The following is a 26,225-nucleotide window of genomic DNA, read 5'->3' as shown; positions in this document are numbered from 1 at the left end:
TCCTTTTCTGCTGCATTCCCTGTTCTGTTACAGCTTTCCAAAGCTTTAATGATTGTACATTGTAATACCAAGCATTTCCCTCTGCAGTTAAGTGCACATATTTTCTGCTGTCTGAGGTTCAGTGCTATAGCTGTCCTTTTCCAAACAGCCTCGGAATCTATTATTTCTAGGCACTTCTACACTGCAACCAAATCCAAGAAGCCAGCATTTTTTTATTTAGCACCCGTGTGCTACAATCATGAAAAATGTACTCCCTGAAATACAGTTGCATGCATTTCAAATCTGCCATACACATGATAAAATATAATTTCCTTGAATGCATTGGTAGCAAACTTAACAACCAAATGCATCAACGTAAAATAAATACCAACATGTGAAACATCTGAATTCTTCAGTGTCAAATTATTAGTCCACATTCCTAGCAAAGATTTAAACCAGTAAGAGGCCTTGAAGCTTGATGCACATGCCCAAAAGCATGGGAGAGGACTCAGGGAAACTGTCAGTCAGCTAAATTCCAGTGAGTGATACGAACCTCCAGTTGCACTGTGGCTCACTGCAGGAGAACTGTTGAAGGCAAAAACAAGATGTCCAAGCAATGAAAAATTAAAGGATCAAGAAGCTTACCTGTATTGTTGTGTGATAACTTAAGAAGGCCAAAGGTTACATTTACAACAAAAATAACAAGATTTCACCCTTACTCTTTCCCCAACACCTGCCTGCAATGTAAAATTAAGAGTATCAGAAAAATTAAACTTCCTCTCCAAAAATGAGCGGGGGGTAAAAAAGTGCTTTCTTACAGTTTTCTAGTTGTTAATATTGGACTTTTGCCCAGTAAAGACACAGGCCCTGATTAAAATCTTCTTGAACCAAAAGTATCACGAATATTATTTCTCTGTAAGACAGTGCTTCATGAGGAAGAATGGAATCTACAGAGCGCTCTCAGGAAGCTGTGACTGCAGGCGGTACACTACACACAAGGGGGCAACGCAACTGCTGCACCTGACCAAAACAGAGGTCCATGGTCTTTGTCACCAGCAGCAAATATCATTCTGGTGGGGAAAATGTGAACGCTCCCAAATACCTTCCAATTTAAAATACAAATCCACAAAAAGATAGGAAACTGTCTTGTGACAAGTTTGTGGCTACAGGCAGGAACAGTGATGTTGGTTTTTTTTGTTCATTTGTTTTAATTCTAATAGCCAAAAATTCAGATGCCATTCTAATTTTAATTCTTACCATTATTTGAAGTCTGTCTCCTACAAGAGATAGCAATGTTTTAGACATATGTTTAAACTTTAAAAAAATCTTAATTTTTGTAAAAAGTTGCTTATCTTATTTTAGCACTGGAAACCTGTAATCTGGAAAAATTTAAACATACAATGCTAATTTCGCATTGTTTTCAATCCCATTCTTTCACAGGCTTTAAATGCAAATTCCACACTGCAAATTCCAGTACTTCTTAAGCCAGTGCAGGCCACTTGGCCACTTGAAATCTTGATGTAAACACACCATGTGATTTTAGAAAATCGCAGGCTTAGTACACACTATGACTAATGAGTTTTAGATCCTATTTTCAAGGCCTGCCAGAAGCCAGCTGGATGACCTAAAGCAAATCTCAGTCTCTCCAACCATAAAATGAAAGCAGTGATACCTAGCTTTAAAATTTTCTTGCCATTTCCTAACAAAATTATGTTTGTTTCATTAACAACTTCAGGTAATGGCAAGCTATCTTTTCAAAGCTCACAAAGCATGCACTGACTAAACATAGTCAGCTTTGTTTGTTTTCCAGCTCTTAACCATCTGGCTAAAAATATATATATATATATATATATAAAATAAAAAAAATAAAATATGAGAAACTGTCCAGAATTTCTGTCCTGAAGTATTCCAGAAGTCCAACTGAGTAACGTAGACAGGACCCCTGATGATACTCTGTCCAATTCACGGGGGAGCTGTCCAGCAAAACACAATCTGAAAGTTACCATGATAACAAATAAAACCAAGATTGAGCCAGGGGTTTTGGTGTTTTTTGGTGTTTCTTTTTCCCCCACACGCTACTTAGAAAAATGATTATACTTATTTCTACTGAGTGTTATAGTTTCATGGGGCAACTGGGCTCAGAAATTATGATAAGTTCTTGAGAAGTCCATCAGTGATGAAAATACAACAGCTCAGATGAAACCTCCAGGTCAGAAAGCCCCTGAATCTTTTTGACAGCCATTGGGTAGAAATGTTTGCTAGGGAAAGGCTTACCCAGCACATCCTGCTTCCTTAAGTGTCTCATATTGGGCAGTATTTAAACATGATATTCCACTATTTGGACCTCCAGTCTGATCCCACATGTCAATTCTTACAGAAGAAGAGTTGACATTCATCATCTATTAGCTTTATCTGAAGAAAACAGAGCAATCAAAGAGACAAAAGCAGTCTTTTTCCATCCTTCACTAACCACCCTCATTAGTTCCCTTTAAAAAGCTGCTCATGCTATTAACAGAATTTGTGGGTTTTGTTTTTGTTTTTTAAACAGAATAAAAACAGAAGATAAAGTAAATCCTATAAAGAGTTTAGACTGAACTGATGGCAGCGTTGGCAGTCATGCTCTGAATGTTCTCAGCAGGATTTTAAAAATACCTCTGATAGATCTGCCTAGTCTTGCTCTGATCTTATAAGGCCTACTCTCTCCGAATCAGAATAATGATGAAGGACTGCTTTTGAAGCAGACAAGCTCTGTGTGTGCTACAAAAGTAAAATCTGTCCTGTTTGTCTTCTACTTTGTTTTATAACCTCATTTTGAGAGGGAAAGACACAGCCTAACTTTGGCTATGCAACAAGCACTAGCACAAGCAAGGTCAATAACGAAAGCCAAGAGTATTCAGTAAATTGAAATGTATTACGAACTTAATGCCATGCAACAATTTTACATGAAAAGATACAGCTATAAACAGTCATTGAAGAGATATTAACATTAGCAGAAAAGTGCATGTGCAGAAGTATTGGAGAAAACAGCAGAACAAGGGTTAAAAGAGTAACAGATTAATAAGGAAGAACACTATCTTGTCACTTCTAGCAGTAACACTGAGGAATGCATTACGTTATGACCACAAGGTCTATACTCTGACCAGACCACAGCACAGATCAACCCAAGACCCTGCACTCTAACAACCTGAGAATAACAACAAATCTGCAGCACATCATAGATGCCATTCCTTCTCTTAATGGCCCACCTGGAAATCAGACACGCATTTCAAACCCAGAAACCAGACAATGAAAAACAATTTTGCCGAGGGCTTATGGAAAATGAAGCAATAAGAGTTTGAAGCAAAGGAACACCCCATAACAACTATTGAGAGGAACCCAAGCAACATAGTAAGGACCTGACAACCAGCATCCTTTATCCTCCCTCTTACACAAAACTGATGCTGGACAGACTACTTGTATGTGTGTGTTTTAATGCTTGTGAGTACGTGGGTTTTAAAAAATAATCATCTCATTTAAACATTTCGTATAATACTTCACATTTCCCTTCTGTCAGATATTGCATTGCTTTTGGCATTTTGTTTGTGAAGGAAAAAAGCCTGCAAGCAGAGCCACAGTGACTAAAATACAAGCTATGTAACCCAAGGCAGAAATGAAGTCTCCTGTTTTGCTCTGAATGATGGAAAATTATGCATTATTTAATGCAGTGTTTCAGCAAGGTTCCTTTCCATTTCCCGTATGAGATGAGGTTCTATTAACAAAGGTTTGAAAGCACATTCCCACTCTCTGCAGAATAACCTGGGCTTAGTATGTATTTTTGAAGCCCATTAAAAAATGCATCACAAAACCATAAATTTAACATTTGTCCAAATAAAAAAAATAGTTTTTCCACTAGGGGAAGTGAACAGAGATCCATCCGACACATGACTGAACTATATTAGTTCTATCAGACACAGAAAACTACAGGAATATTTTTCAGTTAAAGGCCTATCAAGCACGTTAAACATCACCCTTACTAATGCCCAATACAAGACTAAGCAAATCCATCAGATACACAGTTTGATAAGAATATTTTAAAAAAAATGGAACATGAACAAAAAGGATGTCTTTATTATACATTTTGATATACATCAACATTCAAGTGTTCTATTATTTCTATAAGCCGGATTTAAGACAACAGCTTTAGAATGAGAAAAGCAATACAGGAATTTACATACCACTGCCAACTTATGGAAAAGCCATAAGAAATTATAAAACATAACTGTACAGCTTCAAAATCTTGTATTTCATTTTTGGGGTCTTATGATAGTCTTCTCATAACTTCGAGAGAGATTCAGTTATTCAACTTCAAGAGGCAAATTTCACATTCCAAAGTGAAGGGAAAGAAAGAGTTCAAAACTAACTTAAATACAGAAAATAAACTGGAGCATCTATTCACTGTATGACAGAAACTACAATACTGCTCAACTTCATTTATTTGATATTAGGGTAAATTCTCTATTGGTGAATAATAGACAAACTTTTAGTAATTTATTTTGGCCATTCCATACAGCAGAAGGGGCTTTATCATTTACATTTTGGAGCAAAAGAGAAAACATGTACAAAGATACTTGTAGCAAAAGGGAGATGCGACATGCTTTGTCTAGAAGTTCAGACTAGAGACTAAGACCAAAGTGCTCTCAGACAAAAAAAAAAAAGACTTATAGAAATAATAAGAAATGCTACTCATTTCTTCCCTGTGCTAATTAGTTTGAGCCAGTCTTCAGTCAGAAAATGCCTAGATCTAGTGAAGCAGTTAGCCTTGTGCTGCCTTTCCTACGTTTACATTACCATGTATACTTCACACCCTACATAGCTACAGGGAAGTGAGATGGTAGCAATACTGTTTCCTGAATAAATCCCTGGTGCCAGTAAGTCAAAGTAACATGCCTTCAATGTTACATAGTTCTCAGCAAGCCTCACTGCTAATTATTTGGTTTTCCTTGATCTTGTCCCAGTGCAGTACAATGTATATATACTTAAGCATTTACTACTGACTTGTTAGTCAAGGTGATTTTCTGCTTTCTCCATTTTTATTATTTTCTCTTGGCTACTTGTTCCCCCAAACTCTCCATTTCATTTAATTTCCTCAGACACTGCTTGAGGTAGCAGGCCTGTGAGGAGACCTGCCCACGTCAAGAGATGCCATGATATGACGAGACTGTACACCCAAACAAGAAACGCTAGTTTCCAGGGGCATTCTTGCCTATTACAGAAGAATCCAGTCCCAGAATCCTAGAATCCCCTCCTGGTTTTTTATTGCCACACAGCCACCTATTGGCAGCTCTTAAAAAATAGGAAGTTTCACTGCAGTACCTTTAATCCACAAAAGAGACACAAAATCCTCTAAAGAGACTCTTCCTTGTGCTGCTCAAATGCTGCTCCTTGGGTTGCCTTTCTGTTGGCCAGAGCTATATCACAAATCCACTGAGTCAGTATAAATCCAAGATGCTAAACACCTAAAAAAATAGGACTATCTGCCACAGAATAAAACAAAAAAATATCTGAGGTGCAGTTGCTTGTGATTTGATTAAACACAACAGCAAATAACATAAATGTACCAAAAAGTAATGATAAATTGGAATAAAGACCTGAGGGACACTGCAAAGAAAAACAAATCTGTATACGTTACACAAATTTTAAAGCAAACCATTCTAGAAAGCATGTATAAGATATGGGTGATCTCCTTCCATTCCTCTGCACCAGTGACACACTTCACAATTTCAGGAAGCCCAGTTTATTAGGACTTGCATACCAGCCATATCCAGTTTAAAATCAAAGAAAAAGAAAAGCATTATGAACAGTAGGCACTTTGGAAAAATATTTGTCTTAGATATATCTAAAAAATGTGAATATATGTATACAACTGAAGTTAGATCTTAGAATCACTACTTTTGAAATATCTAAGTGAGGAGCGCCCTCTCATGTGTGCTTTGTTCGTTATAATTCTTCATGATTCCTCAACTGCAGACTAATGACCACTACGATAATGCTTCAAAAGAAACGAATCCCCAAGATGAGGGAATTCATTCCTTGCTGAGAAAAAAAATAAGGAATAAACCTCATTTCTAGGAATAAACAAACTGAGAAAAAAAAAAAACACGGAAGAGCTGAAAGCTGACCAGAAAAGTCACCTGGCAACTCCTCAGGGTTTGAAAAGCTAAAAGAGGTAACAACAGATGTTAAGGTTTTAGATTAAAACTACACGGTACAAAATCCAGCACTGTGTAATTAGATGAAGACAATCCAAGTTTCTCAAAATTATGTCCGGTGGCTCTGTGCCTGACTCTCAATGAGCAGGTAACAAGATATTTTTTCTTAACCCCTACCCTTACAAACCAAACTTAATTAGAAATCAAGGATGTCAGAAATCCTTTTTACAGTCACAGTTAAAAAGTTCTGCATTTCTACATTGCATGTTCAGATCTGTGAGGAAGAAAAAGCACTGTGCCATTCCTACACTGCAGTATAACTAGTTCTAGCATTCAATTGACACCGGGAGGATAAATGTGCAGTAAAATGCTACTACCTCCCAAAAGAGGACTTTACATTTACAGCATTTAGAACGAGTAGAAAAATTGCAACTCAATTCGTTAAAAATACAATTTCAAGTTATTTTCTTCCATATAAAAACCGGTTCCAGAAAATGCAGAGGAATAATGAAAGCCTACAGTAAATGCTCAGAGATTGTGTTGATTTATAGTATTCTGAGACTCAATTAACATTTTCAAACTCTAATCCAGTCACTTAGAACTTAAAACAGGAACAGCTTTTCCTGTATGTTCTTCTCAGAAAGACAACTGTTACAAGATACACGGGGAACATTTATTTAATTATTAGATTTATATAATAATTATGAGGAGTGTTAGTTTTTTTCCCTACTATGTTACATTACTGCTACTCTGTATTAAGAATTTTGGGGAAGGAACACCTAACAGCATATCTGCACTGCAGCTTTCCCCTAGCAATATCATAACCTTCACTTTTGGTGCAGAGAAGTTAACACAATTGCACTGGAATTATTCCATTAAGAAGAATGTAACTCCATAAAGTTGCCAAAATACTACATGATACTAATTATTTAGATATCTAATTAGGATAAAAAACTTCATACAGAAAAGGATGATCCAGTGACTAGAATCTGTGTTAAATTTAATATTTCATAGACTCAACTGACCTTTGAAAAATTGCTTGAGGTGTGTCCAGATGTTCTAGGTATAGAACCAAGAACAATACGGACACATCCATGTGATTTAATGTTCAAGACCAGGTATTTTAGCTTGGTTTACATGACCACGGTCATGCAGCTGTGCTGTTTTCAGATCCACACTAGCAAGACCATGTTATGTGGATGCAAAAACATGGCTTGGCACTAGCACAAGCAGCACTAAACAGCAGAACAAATACACTCTTCCTCTCTCTATGCCCAACAGGTAACATGAGAACAGAACTACCCCCACCTACTTTACAGACAGTAAGAATGTTATTTGAAATGCACGGAAAAAATTATGAGCACATCCTACTATAAAGGGTACACACATTTGCCATTCTGTTCAAGAGTATCATCAGAAAACAACACTAAGAACAGGGGGAATGGTAGTGGAGAAAGTTGAGACAACTGCAGCTCCTTAATCACACTAGAAAACATACTCTATAAATTCGGACAACCACCCCAACGAGGACATGAAATAAGAAAATGTAAGTAAAAGTGTCTTAATGTACGTAAATAGACAAAGAAACAGAAAATTCTTCCACCACTGCATTAGTGATGCTCACTTTGGTACCTGGTCCACCTTGAGTCCACCAGCAAAAAAAAAAAGGATTACTCAAAAAGGAGAAAAGAAGAGGGATGTGAAGAAGGCACAATACGCAGCAATAACAATAAAAACAGCAAAAAGCAACTAACAAGTAAATCTACATAGAATGAGTACACAAGATAAGAACTTATCTGGAGTGTTGTGACCAGTTCTGGGCTCCCCAGCACAAGAAAGAAAGAGTCAGACTAGACCAAGTCCAGCAAAAAGGCCACAAAGATGACTAAGGGACTGGCATATCAGTCATATGAGCAGAGGCTGGCACCTCCAGTTGTTTTATCTGGAGAAAGTGCAAAGGTGCAGTGGAGGAGCACATCTTACGAATGCGTGTGAACACCTGATAGGGGGACAATAGAAAAAGATGGAACCAGGCTCTTCTCAGCGGTATCCAGTGAATGGACCGGAGACAATGGATACAAACTGCTACACCAGAAATTCTATTTAAATACAACAAAACTTTTTTTTTTTTTTGTGAAGGTGGTCAAACACTGGAACAAGTTGCCCAGACTGGTTGTGGAGTCTCCAACCCTTGGAAATATTCAAAACCCAACTGGACAATTGTCCTGGACAACTTCCTCTAGCCAGACCTGCTTTCAGCAGCGGGGGCTGGACTAGACGATGTCCAGAGGTCCTTTCAGCTTCAACTGTGCTGTGATTCTGTGAGATGGTAAGATGGAAACAAACGCACAAATCTCAGGATAACAGGATAACAGAATCACAGAATCACAGAATCGTCTAGGTTGGAAGAGACCTCCAAGATCATCTAGTCCAACCTCTGACATAACATATTATTATGTGTCTAACATAACACATCAAGTTCTAGCAAAGCCAAAAAAATCTGTTAAACAGTTTTGTGCCTGAAAAAATGGAATGCATCTTTCTGCAAATTAAAAACAGATTGTAAGCAGGAGGACAGGACTGGAAAGTTCCTTGCTCATCAAATTAAAAACAAGAGGCCTATTCATGAAAAATGTTACATGGTCAAGTCACATTCTTTGCTTAAAAATTTTACACACAACCGAGGGTGGGCATTTTACTTGCAATTCTTTGAGAAAATTTTAGGTGGTTACAGATTGCTACAGCATGTGGGTAAATTTCTGAAGATATGCAAGCAGTCAGAATTACAAGAGGATGAGCAAATGTCCCTTTTCTTTTTAAATGGCCTGGTCACATGATTAACAGCTGGAGTGAGTTAAGAAAATACCAGTGCAAGCTATTTTGCTGAATTCCCTTACAGTTACATGACAATATCTAAAACCCTTCTGCATTTCAAATACCCAAAGGCCTCACGGTTCAAAATCCCCTCTTCTTTCTGTTCTGCCTTTCAAATTTCTTCTCCATCCGCACATACAAAGCCACAGTTTTAAATGAAGCAGAGGAGGTAGCCAAAGATCAGTAAGAGAAACTTGTGCCTGATGAAAAGCGGGAGTCATTACTTTTAGATTACATACACATAGTGCATTCCTTTTGCGTCAGTTAAATTCTTCAGAGTATTTACCTTTTCTCTAACGGGTATCGTAGCTGAAAAACAGTTTGACGTGAAAAATGCCACTGTTTTGAGAAACAAAGTTTTGACCCATTCCGCAGCTTAAACAGTTGCACATAATCACAGACCATTGCTGAGACCTGTCTTTCGAAAATGTTAGCTAAGTTGGCCCTCTCTCATTCAGCAACCTGTTATGCTCTTCATGGGACACTGATACTCAAACACCAGTATCCGGGGCTTCAAACAGGATGGTGTTACTAAGTTGTTCAGTCAACATCCTTCTACTCACACAAAACTCAGAAATAAAATCAAGATAACCCTGAGAGTGCTTAAAATCTCCTTCTGTTCTTCTTAATTAGGTATAAAGACATACACAAATTTATTCTTATTCTGCCACATGTTTGTCACTTTTTCCTGTAGTCTGAGAACTGGAATGATGTAAAAGTTCACTTATTTTCAATAAAGGCAGCTTTTTTTTTTTCCTGTTAGGCCCTTGGAATACTAGAGGAAAAAAAACATTGCAGCACTGTGTCGTACTACTTCCTTTGCTGACACCTCGACACAGATTGCCTTAATCAAATGCCCATACATGCCTCTAAGGCTGTGATTTCCCATTACAGATTTTCTTTTTAATCTCTCCTTCCCCAGTTCATCACATGGAGAAAGCACTTCTGCAGTTAGAAAATTCCACAATACTTAGACAAAGCTACAATAACATTTACTATTAAGCTCTGTGCACACTATAGGTTTTTGTTTGTTTGGGAATTTTGTTTGTTTGTTTTTAAAAGTTATTTTATAGAATTATTCTTTTGGTATGAACGTAATCTAGGCTGTGTGCCTTTGGTGGCTTGCAAAATGCATACTAGACAAGTTCGTTTTCTTTGTTTGGAAAGTTTGGTTTAACGTTGCTATAAAAAAGCAAACAAAGTTAAATATGACAAATCTTAAAGGCAAAACTGTCCCTGGCAATTACTATGTGACTCAGACTGTGGAAACCAAGCACTGCCCAAGTACGCAATCAGGACATCTCTGTATTTACTGCTACAAAAACAGTCAGTCTGTAAACTTGCAGCAAATTCTTAAAAGACTATGCTTAAGTATACATCAGATACCATCTCAAAATGTGAACTGAAAATCATGATTCCAAAAAACAACGGTACACATACATCTCAGCACAACCATATTTGACCAGAATCAGGCGCAGCTTTGTCACTGACATGAGCAGAAGAGGGCATCCTCAAGCTGCAAGACTGCTGCACCCCCATAATAAGCAAAATTCATTTGGGTATGTGAGACAAGCTAACATCTCTAAACTTGACTCAAGGAAGTATTCAGTCTCAGCTTATACCTGTACATTTGTAAAAACAAACATTCCACCTATTCATCAAGAAGATCAAATTAACATTTTAGTTCAAAAGAATAAAAGACCTGTTTTGAAAAGCAAACGCAACCAACATGCAAAACACCCAAAATCCTGGTCCTCAGAAACATGAGGGAGTATCTATACAACTACGACAAAATGCATTTAAGACACTGTATCTTAATATAACAGCGGAAGTGTTTACTCGCTACCTACCAAATATTTTATGTTTTCATCCTAACACAAATTGAAGCACACAATTAGGAGCTCAAGCAATGGATAAGACCAGTGCTGAATCAAGGCTAGTCACTACAAACTGCTTTCTGCAACTGACGATTCTGAGAATGACACAGGAACAAGAACTCTAAATTAAAGAGAAGACCTAAATTAACCTGTTCCTTCCTCCCCTCAAAATTTTGCACTAACGAATAGCTAATATCCCCCAAAATGAAATCTTATTTCTCATCCATTTCCTCCTCTCTGAATTCCTTGCAATTTTGATACTCTCGTTTGTAAGTATCCAATACTTTTAAAGTATGGCTAAACTAATGGCATAATATCCTGCCATAATCAATTCCCACAGACCAAGAATAGATTATTTGAAACCAACATTTCTTTGCATCCATTTAAAATATGTCACCTTTCAATTTGTCCAGATGTCTCTTCATTGTTTTATCGTAAGAACGAGTTATCCTGTAAAATTTAGATACCTGCCTACAATGTCCTGGACAACCAGCTGTTGACCCTGCTTTGAGCAGGGGGAGCTGGACTAGATGATCTCCAGAGGCCCCTTCCAGCCTCAGCAATGCTGTGATTCTGTAATACTAGAAAGTTTTATTCTCCAAGACGTTGTCATTCCCCACCCCCCAAAGAAACCCTGAACTCAGAAAATGCTTTATAAAATCTCAGAGAATGTGGATATTGGAACGAGCCTCCCACAGAGGTTATTAAAAACAGCAGCTAGAGGACACAAGATTTCTGGGAGGAGGTAATGAAAAAAATCCTCCTTTTTTTTCTTTAATATGAAGACAAGCTAAACATAAATGTTGCTCTACCAAATAGTAAGTGTTGTATTTAATGTGTCTCTTTTATAAAATAAAGATTCAAGTAAAAATACTTGAGAAGTGCAACAGAAAATACTGCATCTTTCATTAAAGAGAGACCACATGTAACAAACACTACTTTACATAGCTGGGTCTATCAGAGTAAACCCAATGAACAGGTTAAGTACATACTATCTGGTGCACTTCGCATATTTCGACAGACACAGTCAAGCCCAGACAATTACATGTGACAAACATACTCAAACAACTGTTAGATCCGAAGCATTTTTGATGGCTGCAGACCCAGACATTCGGAGTCTAACTAAACTGAAGAATAGGATTTGGAAAACCTTATGTTCATTCAAAAGCTAGAACACAGACCTTTGCTGATAATTTGTCTTTTTGCCACACAGAATGTTGCCACTTTAAAAAACAGAAAGAAATTAATCATTCAAACTATTCTTCAAATATTTTGGAAAAAATATTTTAAGTGTTACCTCAGAATGCATTCCATGCATCTTTAACATACAGAACATACAAAGCAGCACTGTTATAAACAGCATACTTCCAAAGAGTCATGCTAGATCACTCAAGCCATGACTCATATTTTTATAAGTGCATTCAGTTTTCTATACTTCCGACAACTTCACTACCACAAAAGGTAATCAAAGGCCAACGTTTGAAAGCCATATTTAGCCAGGCTTCCCATTGTCCTCAGTTTAGCTTGTCTTACAACAAATAAGAGAACTCTAGAAAGATCTTCCAATGCCAGTTGCACAAAAGCCAGATAGGAGATATCTCCAAAACATTAGTCAATTCTGTTAAAAAAAAAAAAAAGCCAGTCATTAACCGACCGTGTGGCACAATAAATGTTGATACTTTGCAGGAGGGGTGGGAAGAGAAGGGGAAAAAGGGGGAAAGGTGAGAGAGTTTGGAAGATCATATGCGAACGTGCACATGTCAGGGCTTTCAGATGCAAGGCAGCGATAACAACAGCATGAGAACAAGGAAGCCCAGAGGCTGGAAAACAGCCACTACAGTGTGCGGAGCTGTGAAGGAAATGCAGGTCACGAGTGGAAGACGGAAGGTCCTCAGCGGTACAAAATGTTAAGGCATCAAAGGCACTGGGCAACAATTTCATCTCCAAATCTAACTGATCATTTCTTTTCTGAAGAGAAAAGCCTCAATATGGTACAACTAATAGCAAGTCTTCTTCCATGTTCCCCACATTATTCAGAAAGAGAATATTACTATCAAACAAACAGCATGACGCTACAGCAACTCAAAAGAGTCAAATAAGAGATGCAATGGGATCTACAAGCATGCTTCTTTCTGTAAGAAAAAAAAAAAAGGAACTCTCGTGACCAGAAGTGATGATCAAAGGCAGGGTATATTAACATACATTTATGCATTCCTTAGGTTTTGGCTGGTCTGCCTCAGAAAGTAGAACCTCCACATATTATTCAGAACAGCCACCATTTCTGGTACCCCCTGCTGTCTACCCTCATTTCTTCACTCAGCATTTCTTTCCCTGGAGCAACTCACAGTTCTTCCTATACAATTTGCCCCGTTTTTCCAGCTCACCTATTAAAAAAAAAAAAAAAAGTGATACAAGCATTGATGGCATTTAGAGATTTGGAATTAGATTGTGGAATTAACATTTTTTTTGAAATGAAGCCCACCCAGCTAAACTAGGTCTACACGGATCCTGCAGGTTCAAGAAAGCAAAATATTTCTATTTATAATTGCATTATCTTTATATGAAAAATTGTTCAAAATGTAAACAGTTTTAAACAAGTATCTTGCAGAATGTAGACAAAATTATCTCAAAAACAAAAATTGTGTTGTACTTTTAATATGCTTGTTTGTCTATAGCATACGTTAGTAACAAACAGCCAAAATTCCAAGAAAAGTTTAGTTAGGGCAACTAAACTTATGCCACAAGTCTTAAGAGACTCTCCAAAGCTAACCCTACAACATGCAGTGGAACAGTTTTACTTGAGGGTTAGCAAAAATGTACCTTATAGAATTGTTTTCATTTCCTTATTAGGAGTAGACATTTCAATACATACATATTAGCTATCGTAACACTGAGACCAGCTATTTTTCTATATCTGAAGCATGAATTACTATACATTTGCAACTACTAGTGAAATCTAAATTTTAACACAGAATTAGACCCAAATCTAAACCAGTTAAACCACAGTATATCTTTCATTAATTTGAGGATAAAAACATAATAAAACCTGTATCCGTAACACCACCAAGAACCAAGCAGAGACTGTTCAGATGTCAGAGTAACAGAACATATCCCTCATTTTTCATTTACCATATCTAGGATTCTTTTCAGAGTTGTGCAGCTTGAGTAACTGAATAAAAATTCTCTAGAGCCAGAACAACAGCAAAACAAAGAAAACCATTTGGCATGATATCAAAAGAACAAAATGAGCCTAATCTGATTTGCCTGTGGGTATTCCCAAAATACTATTTAATTCCTGAAATATTCTGTTATCTTTTAATTTCTCAATGATATTTACACAACGTATTTTGAAAATAGTAGGACTTACAAGCCAATCCTCTCAGACAAACACTAAAAACATTAGTTTTATGTACCATTGAAATAAACAGTCACACAACATAAGACTTGTAGCAACTTATTCTGATCTGCTACAGATCAGAATATTTCTTACTTTAATCGCTTTCTCATTGTCCATATTTAGTTTAAACTTGCAAAAAAATAAGCAGATGTATTTGTATAAATATATTTGCTTATTAATAAACACTGAATGCTTTAAAGACCGATTTCAAGGCTGGGAAAGGCAAGCTGTGTTAAGATAAAGACTTTCAGGCACAGTTTTTCGTAATGTAGTCTTTTTTATTTTTTAAGTTCACAAGAAGATAATTGCATTGGAAGCATATATCTCTAAGAGCTTGTTCTGGGCATACAGTACACTAGTGTGCCCTAGTGGTGCAGAAAGAAGGTAAAGTTATGTCACTTTTCAGGAACATTGCTCAGATTTTGTAGTGTTCAAAACAAATGCTCACAGTTAGGATCTCACCAAAAATATTTTGGGAGAACTGGGGAGGGGGTGGGGAGCATCAAAACTTGAATTAACTCAGGACCTTGACTGGAAATAAAAGCTGTATGAAAATTCAAGGTGAAACAACTGTGTTTGAAAGCAAAAGCAAACACTTTCTTCCTTTCTGTTTTCCCATTTCACAGATTTATTTCACTGTGCTTTTTGTTTTGTTTGCCATCCTCTGAGGCATGGATCAGCTTAATGCATTGCCTTGATTACAGAACAAAGATATATATATTACAAATACATGCTAGATTCCAGTTGTGATATTCCCCATTAGAATTGTAGATGCTGCTAACAAAAATAACTGAGTAAGTAATTAACAAATTGCATACCCAAGATAAAGGATAATAAAGAAATGTACAACTAGTAACTTCAAGCTCAGAAAACTTAGATTCAAAAGCTATCCAGTTTTGAACTCCTTAAGTAAAAGGAGACTGGGTTCTGTATTTAAAACTCAGATTTTTCATGGAAATTATGAGTTATATCTGTTAAGCTCCCTCTTCTGGCTAATTAATAAAATTGCTTAGGTTTTGGATGCATGTTTCAAATTTTCCCAACTACATTCTATCAAAAGGAACCAAACAGAATTTTAAAATAATTATAAAGCAGATATTGATGATGAAATATGCAACATAAGCATTCAACTTCAGACAGCGCCTTCCCGCTATCTCATACTGAGAAGCCTCACACACACACACACAAAATTCCATGTACTATGTAGGCACACCACCATAAACTATTTGACTAACAATCACCTAGATCCATAACAACTTTATAAGCACCATTGCATATTTTCTGTTTTTGGAAGTACAATACAACCAGAAAATTTCTGTGCTCGAAAAATATCTGATTAGTTAATTAGCCCTCAAAGCACACTTTTTCCTTTTTTTTTTTTTTAATCTGAAAGAATTGTGTAATAAAAATACAAGTACGCGTTTTAGAAAACCTAGCCGTTTAAACGAGGAAAACCTACCACCCAAACCTAACTTCCTCCTTACCAGGATCTCCCGTCTCTGCTGTGACTTCCAAAGCACTTCTGTTGGATAAGCACTGCTCCCAATAACCAGAAACAGTTGGGGAAGCACATTAACGCTACCTGGCATTCCTACTGATACCACTGGAACACGGATGACTGGTATTTCACAAAGTAGTCTCAGAGGAGAGCAACTGTACGGTGGCGGGAAGGAAGGCACCCTATTTATTTGCCAGTAAAACAGGAAGGAGGGACACAAAACACCACCACCACCACCCCTCAGCAGTCAGGACTGTCTACCTGCCTCTGCCTCATCGCACAGAAAGTTGTTTTCCAGTTCAGGCAGAAAGCTCATTTATATTTGTGTCCTTCAACAAAATAATAATTAAAAAAAAAAGAAACGATGACTCCTCTGTGCTTTTTCCGTAAAAGAAGAAGAGTTACCCAAGAGCTCCAGCTACTGCGAACACCAAAACTCCTCCTACTGTACCAGCAATTTTCAGTCTCCTTTTCACAGAAATGCTCCCCCCCAGAAAACGCCCTCCGTAAAATACAGCTCATTCTAGAGAGATGCAGAGTTCATCACCATCTACAAACAGACAAATAGTCATCTCATACCGGTAATGACGGTTAATCAGTTTTTATCTTTTGCACTGACCTACGTTAATAACACTCAGGCAGTTGATGCAGATGCGCTTAAAGCAGACAGAATCACCCTTTCTCAGGTAATAGCTCCAAAAATTAACATAGCTTAGCTAAGAGGTGTGGTTTTCAGCATTAGTAGGCATGTGCTTTCGAGAAGAAGTTCAACTTATCTTTCTAGATACTGACCCTTTTCTGTGCTCTTGCTGATAATTTACAGAAACTAAACTACAACAAATTAATTCTAAACAGGAAAAAAATCACCAACAGATTTCAGTATTTCAGTTCTATTCATCGTAACTAGTATTTTAACTTATACGTCTATTTAGTTAAACTGTTAAATAATTGCAAATGCAGTGATAGAGTACTAAATTTAGTTCTGTCACCAATATGAACCTTAAGTCTATTCATCTAGCTTTTTATCACTGAACCGGTTTTCACTGTCATATCCGTACAATTATACCCTTTAACAAAGCATACTGGTGAAAAATATCCTAGCTTCTCAAAGAATAAAAGGTAAACTTTCCAATGACATTGAGAATAAAAGCCATACCAAAAAAAAAATCCTTAAAAAAATATAAAGTCCCAGTTCTATCCCAAGATAGATACTTTAATAACTTTGACTCCCAATATGCCCTTCCCAGTCATAGACTATTTGAAACAAAGAAAACAAATTATTTATTTAAAAAATTGTTTTTTTCACTTGAGCACTTAAATAACTCGGAGAATTGGGAAGAAAAATGCACACTGACAAAGAACATGAAAGGGCATGTGAAGAGAAATAAATAGGAAATTGTCCTTCACACAGGACAAAAAGCCTGCAAAAGCTACGTTGACTTTTTTAATCTTTCATTGATAGTAATTTTCCAAGGATACAAACATTTTGTATCATGGAGCAAGATATCCTTTACATATTGATCCAATAAATCAAGAACAGATATTATAACAAACACATTTAAGTCTTCCATTGCTTTTTCCACCAAAAAGGCTCAAATAACTTCCTGTAAAAGTATCTCCTCATCTTTTCATGCAAAAAAGAATAAACAAAGAAATAGAGTTTGTTCAAGGTCAGGTGGATGCTTAATAGCAAAAATAGAATCAAAATAGTTACTATTTCATGTTTTTAAATCGATAAGTTCTAATAATATTCAATAAGTTTTAATTCAATAATTTTTTCTGGTCTTCTCTGAAACAAGAGCCTCACTTATGTTAAGAAATGGTTTTGTTTTGGTTTGTTTTTTACTGTTCCATCTTAGTGATTGATCTATACATATTCTATTATTTCTGTATTTGATAGACTGATAATAATGTCTTCATTTAGCACAGCCAGACTTTAGCTAGTAAATCTTCTATTCCATCTTATTTTCTGTTTTGATCCACAAATCTATTCCAATGATTCATTTCAAAGGTTTTGTTGTACAACTGTCTGCGACTTGTATTTTGAAAATATTCTTTTATGAAGTCTTTTCATAACTTTTCATCTAAATGAGCTCTATAGCAAATCGTTACCAGACTTCTTAAAAATAGGATACAAAACTATACAAATATACCACTGTTTTTATACTCTAACTCCTTGTATTCAGACAACTGACCTGGAAATCCAGAGACTGAAAAAAATAATGCAATTTTCTTTTTTTAACAGTCCTTCACATAAACTATGTAAAATCTTTTATGATATTCTGTAACATAAGACAGAAGTTAATGATATTTAAAAAATAAAAAAGGAAAAAAAGAAGCTTACAAGGTTGTAAGTCATCACCCTACCAAAGCAGGAGTTTCTTGCTTATGTGAACTGATACAAACTGTAAATTGCAGAGGCTCAGTACAAACAACAGAGAGAACGTACTAAAACTCTTGGAGAAAGATTAAGTAGTGGTATGGAAGAGAAAAGAAATAAAAGTACAATGGTTAAACATGAAAATCAAATGTGAAAAATAAAAGTGCTGCAATGCAAGATGGCAACCCCACAAAACAGAATCAACAAAAGGGAAGGCCTTTCCCTGGTCCATGGTCTTCCTTTTGTGATTATGAGTGGGAGAGCTTTAGAAAACACTTTTAATAACATTTTATTTAAGCAGTTTTTTGGTCTTAAAACAAACAAACAAACTAACAAAAAAAACTTAAGAGTGTAAAATTACAGTTTCCTGTTTCAATATATTCTAAAGTTAAGATAACAACTTTTGACCAAAAGATGGGGAGGGGACAGGGAGGCATGATTTTTTCTAGAAGCTAATAAACAACTGAAAAAAAAGAATACAGGACTTCCGGTGATCTGCTTACATTTAAAAGGCAACATAACTTCAATAGTTTGGACTCAGCTGATGGAGAACATTATGCTTGCTACCTGACATAATTTCTGAGGAGAGGAACCTGGGTGATAAATCTGGTCTTAAACTGCATCTGTAGCTAAAGTGACTAGTAAGACTGTGTGAGAGATTGATGGGAGAAATGGAATCTGGAGTACATTCTACTAAAATTGATTGGCATCTAAAGGGATGGCTCTGGACTAGCCAACAGTGAGTCAGAATTACTGAAGCTATCAACAGCAGCTAGTGGGAAGCAGTCTCAGAGGAAACAGGCAACCAACACCACCTACTCTACAAAATGTTTCCTTGCATAATCAGATCTTATTAAGAATGCTGAGGTATGCATTTCTTAAAACGTTTATCCACAATATACACACAAACTCTTTGAACGCTATTTTGAAAGGCTTTATTGCTCCATTATTAATAAGAATCTCCATGCTACACCTCAAGAAACTTCACAAGAAAAATGTTCCTGGATGCTACTCAAAGCCGACTACTTTTAAAAGAGATGTCTGGTCTTCACAACCAAAAATCGATGCTAGTTTAAAGTAGTAAGACAGAATCATACCCCAAACACAGAGAACAGTTTAATAGCCAGCAGGAAATTCAAGTTAAACAACTTTCAAACACAAATGATTATTATTAGCAGCTTTTAGCAAAAGCAGCCATTAATATAGAAGTATTTGCAGTTGTCTACATTACATCAGTAATATGAACATATTCCTGGTGGAGTTGTCATTTCCCCAGAAAAGTAATACTTTCTTACCTTTGGCCATTTGGGATTCAGAAGTCGTGCTTTGATTGCATCATCCAGGGCCTTGTCATACTGTTGGATTTTCATGTAGGCTGCTGAGCGGTTACTGTAGAGAATGCAGTTCTGAGGATCAACTCCCAAAGCCTCATTGTACAACACAATAGCTGTATGAAAATCACCATCATGGCAAGCCTGGTTGCTCTGTCGAACTTTCTCAACAAATTCAGCTTTGCTCAACATGGGGCTGTCAGGACTTCTTCTTCCAAAAGATTTTGATCCAAAGAAAGAAATCTGTGGAGGAAGAGGGGAATTACATGTAAATGGTAAGAAATGCTACTCAAAAAAAAAGAGAAAAAAATAGTGTTCCATAGACACTATAGAAGAAATTAAAGCCATCACTATTAATGCAGAATAAATTCTGAATTCAGAATCACTTTTTTTTTAATTGTTCATTATTTGACTTGTTTTGGTACAGAAGCAGCAAGAAAGAGCCTTAGAAATCATATTATTCCATATGAAGGATATCTTCCAGAAGGCATATAACCTTTTTCAGGCATAATACTAGTTGTCTATTTTAGTATTCTGCACTCCACAAGCTTTTGCTCCTCAGCCATACAATTTGATTCTACAACACCAAGCATAATCCCAAGGTAAAAATGTTTATTGGAAAACATGGCAGGTATGAATGAGAAGATGATGGTAGTATATCCATCCAATACACAGATCACGGAGAAGCACGTGCATGCACAGACAACAGAAGAATGTATAAATTGCTTACAAACCAAAGAACTTACACTGGCACATGTGCTCACAAACCTCTACATCCAGCCAACTGCAAGCTGCAAATTGTTCCTAAGTGGGAAGAGAAGGATGAGTCTGTGGAACTGGGTATACTTGCAGAGATTAGCAGGGCATACAGTTTATGTTAGCAACAGAAGAGACATCACTGCAGAGCCCCCTTCCAGAATTCTCAAAATCAGTCAGGCAAAACAAAATAATTAAGAAAAAACGTTTTAAGTCTTTTAATTAAAAAACTCTAAAAGATGTAAAATGAGCTGCAGAAAGTCCTAGTTCCATTGATTTTGGTATACCCTTTCTCCTTGTCTAATTTTCAACATTCTTTAGTTTCCTCAACCAGTCATTAGCAGTCAATAACTGTTTCTGTCATGTATTCCCTATTGTCTCTCAAAGAGCCTCAGAAATTCATCAAGAATACCACTGTAAAACTCTGGTTAAAAGACAGTTATGAATGACACTAATTGTACTTGGCGACAGGTAACATGTATATATGGAAACACAAAACTTGGAAGTAGTCATTAAAGGATCAGACTACAGATTTCAACTATAGTTGAAATAGGTATTATCCATTTTTAGTTCTGCAGGCAGAAAAAGGTTAAGAATATCACATATTGTTACCACAACACAACAATTGCCAGGCTTAAATACATTACCAGAGTAAGCTGAGTCACATTTTCGGGTGGAAAGGGAAGCAAGCTGCAAATTGACTTCCTGTCTCACGTATCAATAAAGGTCTACAGGCTTTTTTTTTTTTTCCCTCCTCAAGTCAAACAACAACAACCAAAAAAGCAATCGATTAGAAACTACTGATCTCTTCTTTTCCTTATTATTCCTTTTCCTTCCTACTCATTTTTTTTTTTCTGACAGGTGTTTGTCCAAACTGTTTCTAAACTTCTCTACTCAAGCTGACTCCTTGTTTTCCTCGGGAAATCTCATTTCAACTGCTTCATGTTTTTCATCTTGAAACTAATTTTTCTAATATCCACCCCAAATCTCCTTTGCATTTCTTGTCCTGTCTAAATTGAAGCTAACCAAAAACTATAAAAAACAAATTTCTGCACCCTCAAAAATTAATTCAATATGCCGTATACCTTTAAAAAGCACTGGTCTACTGATCTGCTACTTCAATCAACTTTAGAAACAGCAGCTCATATATTCTCAATTACTAGCAGGTAGGTTGCCCTACTTTGAGCAACAGCCCAAACAATCGGGGGGAACATGTCGCTTCATGACAAGCAGGGTGATCACTCACACATTTGTAAGTGTGTTTGTGACCACAAACTTCATCATATGGTCAGTTTGACTTTTCCTGAGAAGCTGCAAAAACAGAATATGAAGATCTAGCAACTATTACACATGAGCAGATGTTCAAGCCCAAACATTAGGAAACCCTGAGAAAGCTAATTAGTTCCCAGAAAGCCACAGATGGCAGGGCATATCAGAGAGAAATGGAGCCGGGAAGTACCCCAGTGCCAGGAATGGCTCAGGTAACAGCCCAGAGACCCCGTGATTTACACAGAGAGTTGATTCACTGCAGAAAAAGAAATTTCAAAGCCTCAGTCAGTTACACGCAGGGTTTATTAGGAGGAATTTTCCCCAGTGTACCACTGGTCAGACACATACAGGGAAAAGGGCATGTTTTACCTTACTCTGAAGAATTAACAACCAATGTAGACAACTTATCTAAACTCTAAAATGGTATCCTGCTGCCTCTTCCATAGGTGTCTGCTCGTGCTTCCTGACCATAGATATATCAGTCATCAGACCAGGACTGGAAAGGAAACGTATACAAAGTTATATTGGCAAGGATGTTAGAGAGAGAAAAGACGGGAATATGCAGAGCATGGATGCCACTCACAAATTTCTGGGCAAATTTGCCTAATGAATTCAAGACATTGGCAATTTCATTTTCTGACTGTGGCACACAACTTTCTGGGCTTCTCAGAGATCTAATTCAAACTGTTTGTGCAGCACGCATGTTTGCTACTGAAACTGCACGCTAATTAAACAAAATAGTAGCCAAATGTTAAAACTATCTGCCCAGAACACAGATCAATCTTCAGTATATTCCGGGAAATTATCAGAAGATGACACACGGTGTCAGTAAATGCAAAGTGATGGAAGAAAAAATCCTTAGCTGTTATTGCAATAACTGGCCCTAAATTTACCCTTGTCCCTCACAAAAGACTCTCTAGACACCTCGGAAAAATTCTCCAGGAAACAAAGTCTCAGTAGTCATGACCAGTCAAAGACAGCAGTAAAAGAGAAAAGAAAGAGGAAACAATTGTGACATTCTAAAAATCCGTGGAAAGAAGTGCATTTTAAATCCCATTTGCAGTTTTGTTCCCACCACCACAAGATAAGAACATACAGGTACATAAGCAGAAAAAGTAGGAGATGGGTAACAGATAACCAGATGTGGATCAATCTCCAAATACAGAGAGTCTAAGACTACGAAACTTAAAAAAAGAATTGAAAGAAGCAAGTCATAGGTCTATAAAATGAAGAAAAGCATAGCAAAGGTAAAGGGAACAATTATCCACTATTCCTTACAGGAACAGAGAGGCGTCAAACAGGCAGAAGATAAAAGAAAAACAAGTAAAACTTACACATGTGGTATAGTTAAAATACGGAATCATCCCAGGTGTTCAAAGAACAATACTGATAATAAACTCAAAAAAAAGTAATTAAGAACATGAAAGAAATTCATAGAAAGCTACTGAACACCAGATTACATACATATCTTGAATGCTCAGTAAGTTTAGATAATTTGTTACTAATGATAAGCCTGATAAGGATTGCTATATTTGATTTTGTTCTTATGGTACATCGTCATGAAATTTGAAAAGTTAGTTTTTCTCATGTAAATCACCAGTTACCCTCACTCTACAAACTTTTCCATTAAGCATATTTAAGGAACTAAAATATCGCTTATTAAATTTAATACAAATATTTTAACTCAGAAAATGCCAGAAGGAAAAAAAATATTCTAGCAATATAAGATGTAGATATTATTAAGTTTTGTATATTCAGAATACTTCCACTATAAAAGCAGCTGGAACACTGCATATACTTACTGAAACTTCAGCACAATAATGTGAAACATACAGGACATAGGCAACATCTGCTTTGCACAGTCCATTTATGCAGTTTGCACAACAGACAAACCGAGTAGGGAATACTTAGGGTTCTAGCTTCACTGGTTTCAGAGTCAACCTTCAGAAGTAAATCAATGAATGCAAATTCACGTTTGTGTCTGAGCATGCTGAAAGCCTAAAACAAACTCAGAAGTACAAATTTTACAGGTCCCTACTAACCTCATTAGAGATTCATCCTATAGATAAGGGACAGAGTCCCTTCAGCATCTACATAAAGTATGTTACTGTCAATCTTTTAGAAGGAAGAGCGTGAAAGTGTAGAAATTCTTAAAGAATAGGAGAAACAGAGTGAAGACAGTACAGAGAAAATGGATAGTAACAAAAACTAAGACAAAGAAGAAAGAGAAATTAAAGCAGAAAGGAGCTCATTTTCTCAATAAGAGATAGTGAATATGACACTGACACATAGAAAAGTAATGAAAGTTGACCTCCTAAGGTCAAAGGAGCGCTTGCACCTATGGCTATCCAAATGATCTATCATTAACGTAAGAGAAAGATTGAATACAAGCTAAAGGGAGCATAACATCTTGAATCGTGAATAATAACTAAATTGTAAATTTCATTATCAGTGAGGAGTCTGAACTGTCAGCTAGCCACAGGCAGACAGACACACTAACGACGAATAGATAAATCAACAATAAGCAAAAGCCAGGTCTGAACAGGAAAGACACTTCAGGAGGAGCTGGTATAGAAGCAAGTGTACACCCTCTCAGGATTTTGTCATCTGCAACAAGTCATTCAACTGCTGTAGCATGACTGCTTTCTTCTCTGAGTAGACGCAAGCCGCTTACCAGTACACATTTGTAAGCACAACGTCAATAAAAACGCTCACTCACCTACGGGCAGGCAGGCACTTCACCTTCAGTCTCTTGCTACAGCATTCCTATCGCCAGTGACCTGCCCGGTAGGAATGGAAGTAACTGGCATTCAGGCAAAGGCATTTTCAACTTCGGGCAAGAGGGTGATAACATGGCAAAATACAGTGAAGAAGCCAGGAAACATGGCTCAATCAGTATTTAGCAGAAATACACATGCAGACTGATACTATTGCAGCAGTGGATTTCACCTCTAGAAAACTGAGGTTTAGATAGTACAACGGATCAGTAATAACAATCATTAATTGTGCTGTCACTAATAATAATCAGTAGTCATATACACTAGTATGACCTGGCACTTCGAAAAACACATACCTGTGTTTTTCTATCACACCAAAAATATAAGAAAGTGAAGATTTCTAAACCTACTGCTTAAAAAAAATAATAAAAAAAACCACAATATTTAAGCCAAATCCATCTATCCATTTATCAAAAAACTCTTTTCAAAGAACCTATAAAGGATTTTTGTTAGCACCTGAGGAGCTCTTGTTCAGCGTCAGAAGAAAGCACAAAAGGGATGACATTGCCTAAGACTGTGCAGTACCTCTAGGAGAAATAAAGGGACATCCAAGGATAAACATGAACTTTCCTAAGAAAGAAGGACAAAAAGCTATAGAAACCCAGACGCTTCAACTCTTGGCTTAGTAGAGACGACCAAGGATGCTCCTATGGCTGCAACATCAAACTACGGGAGCACAGGCTGCAGGCAGGGCCATTTTAACCTTAATCCCCCATCAGTATTCCACTGAACAAACAGAACGGCATCCAAGATGCACCTCCTGATTCCAAATGCTGTCCGTAGCAAGGCCCCTACAATCACGTCTCTGACCATTTTTTCACTACCTGGCACGTCTAGTCGAGGTACAGTCGCTTGACAACGTCTGTATCAGGAGTTCCGTCAGGGTGATAAGCTCTGCTGTGCTACAAATACGCATCTGATGCACTTGGCAAAAAAGTTTTACAGTTTTAAAAATAAGCTTAGTTTTCGCTTTTTCAAGAGACTACTGAGAATGTAATGTTGACGTCGATGCCCGTGCCCTCTTCCACACGGAGACGCGCGCTCCAGCCGACCACTCGCTAGCACGCGGATGTGGGCACAGCGGTCCGCCCGCGGGGAAAGCCCGGGCACTTCGCCGCCGTTACCCACGCACCGCACCGGCGATCTCAGCGCCCCTCGCCCGCCGCTGCCGGCACCGCAGCCGGACGGGCGCCCGCTGAGCCCCCCCCGGCCCGCGGGGCCGCTCCGTGCCGGCGGCGGGGCTGGGGGGCGGCGCGGGCCCTGCCGGCCGAGACGGGGGGCTCGGAGCCGGGAGGCGCCGCTCTCGGAACGCTCTCGAAACGCGGCGGGCGCTCGACGAGGCGACCGCGGCCATACCCGAGGCCTCACGGCTCCAGAGCCCCTCCGCCCCCACCCCGGGCACCCGCCGGCCGCCGCCGCTTTCCCCTCGGCACGTCCGCCCGGCCGGGGGAAGCCGCCCCGCCCGCCGCCGCCCTGCCCCGCTCCTCACCTCGCCGCCGGCCCCGCGGGCGCGGCGCAGCTGGCGGCAAACGCCGGGGCCGAGGCTGCTCCCGCCCGCGCCCCGCAACTTCCCTGCGACGCCCGCAGGCACGGACCGCGCCCGGCCCGCCCTCCGCGCCGCCAGGCGGCCGAGGAGGCGGGAGGGAGACGGCCGGCCGGGCCCAGGGGCCGCTCCCGCTCCCGCCGGCCCGGCTTCAACTCACCCGCAGAGGCTCCGCGTCCCGCTCCCGCCGCCGCCGAGCCCGGCCCCCCGCTCCGGCCCCCGGCGGGGCGGACGGCGGCGCCTGTTGCTCCATCGCGCTCCGGCTCCTCCTCCGCCTCCTTTGGGGGCCGCCGCCGCCCCCCGCCGGGCCGATCCCGCCCCAGCCACCCGGCCCGCGGCGCCACGTTCCGGGCCCC

General features: G+C 38.4%; 1 protein-coding gene across 3 annotated transcripts in view; it reads right to left on the bottom strand.

The window, feature by feature from the left end:
• TTC28 (tetratricopeptide repeat domain 28) overlaps nt 1-26,185 on the bottom strand; it is a 167,366-nt gene extending 141,181 nt beyond the window's left edge. For 2 of the 3 annotated variants that reach the window (XM_066978781.1, XM_066978782.1), the window contains exons 1-2: nt 26,030-26,185; nt 19,489-19,767 (exon numbers count right to left, since the gene is read on the bottom strand). In XM_066978781.1, the coding sequence (XP_066834882.1) occupies nt 19,489-19,767; nt 26,030-26,122 (372 nt within the window). In that variant the 5' untranslated portion in view covers nt 26,123-26,185. Of the gene's footprint in view, nt 1-19,488; nt 19,768-25,815; nt 25,920-26,029 lie in introns of those variants that run through there. The other variant, XM_066978783.1, reaches the window with a different exon arrangement.
• Nucleotides 26,186-26,225: the final 40 nt, after the last annotated feature.

The sequence above is a fragment of the Anser cygnoides genome, chromosome 17 (assembly GCF_040182565.1).
Source record: "Anser cygnoides isolate HZ-2024a breed goose chromosome 17, Taihu_goose_T2T_genome, whole genome shotgun sequence".
Classification (NCBI taxonomy): Eukaryota; Metazoa; Chordata; class Aves; order Anseriformes; family Anatidae; genus Anser; species Anser cygnoides.
Note: the sequence above shows the minus strand (reverse complement) of the source record. Positions and strands in the feature narration are given on the sequence as shown.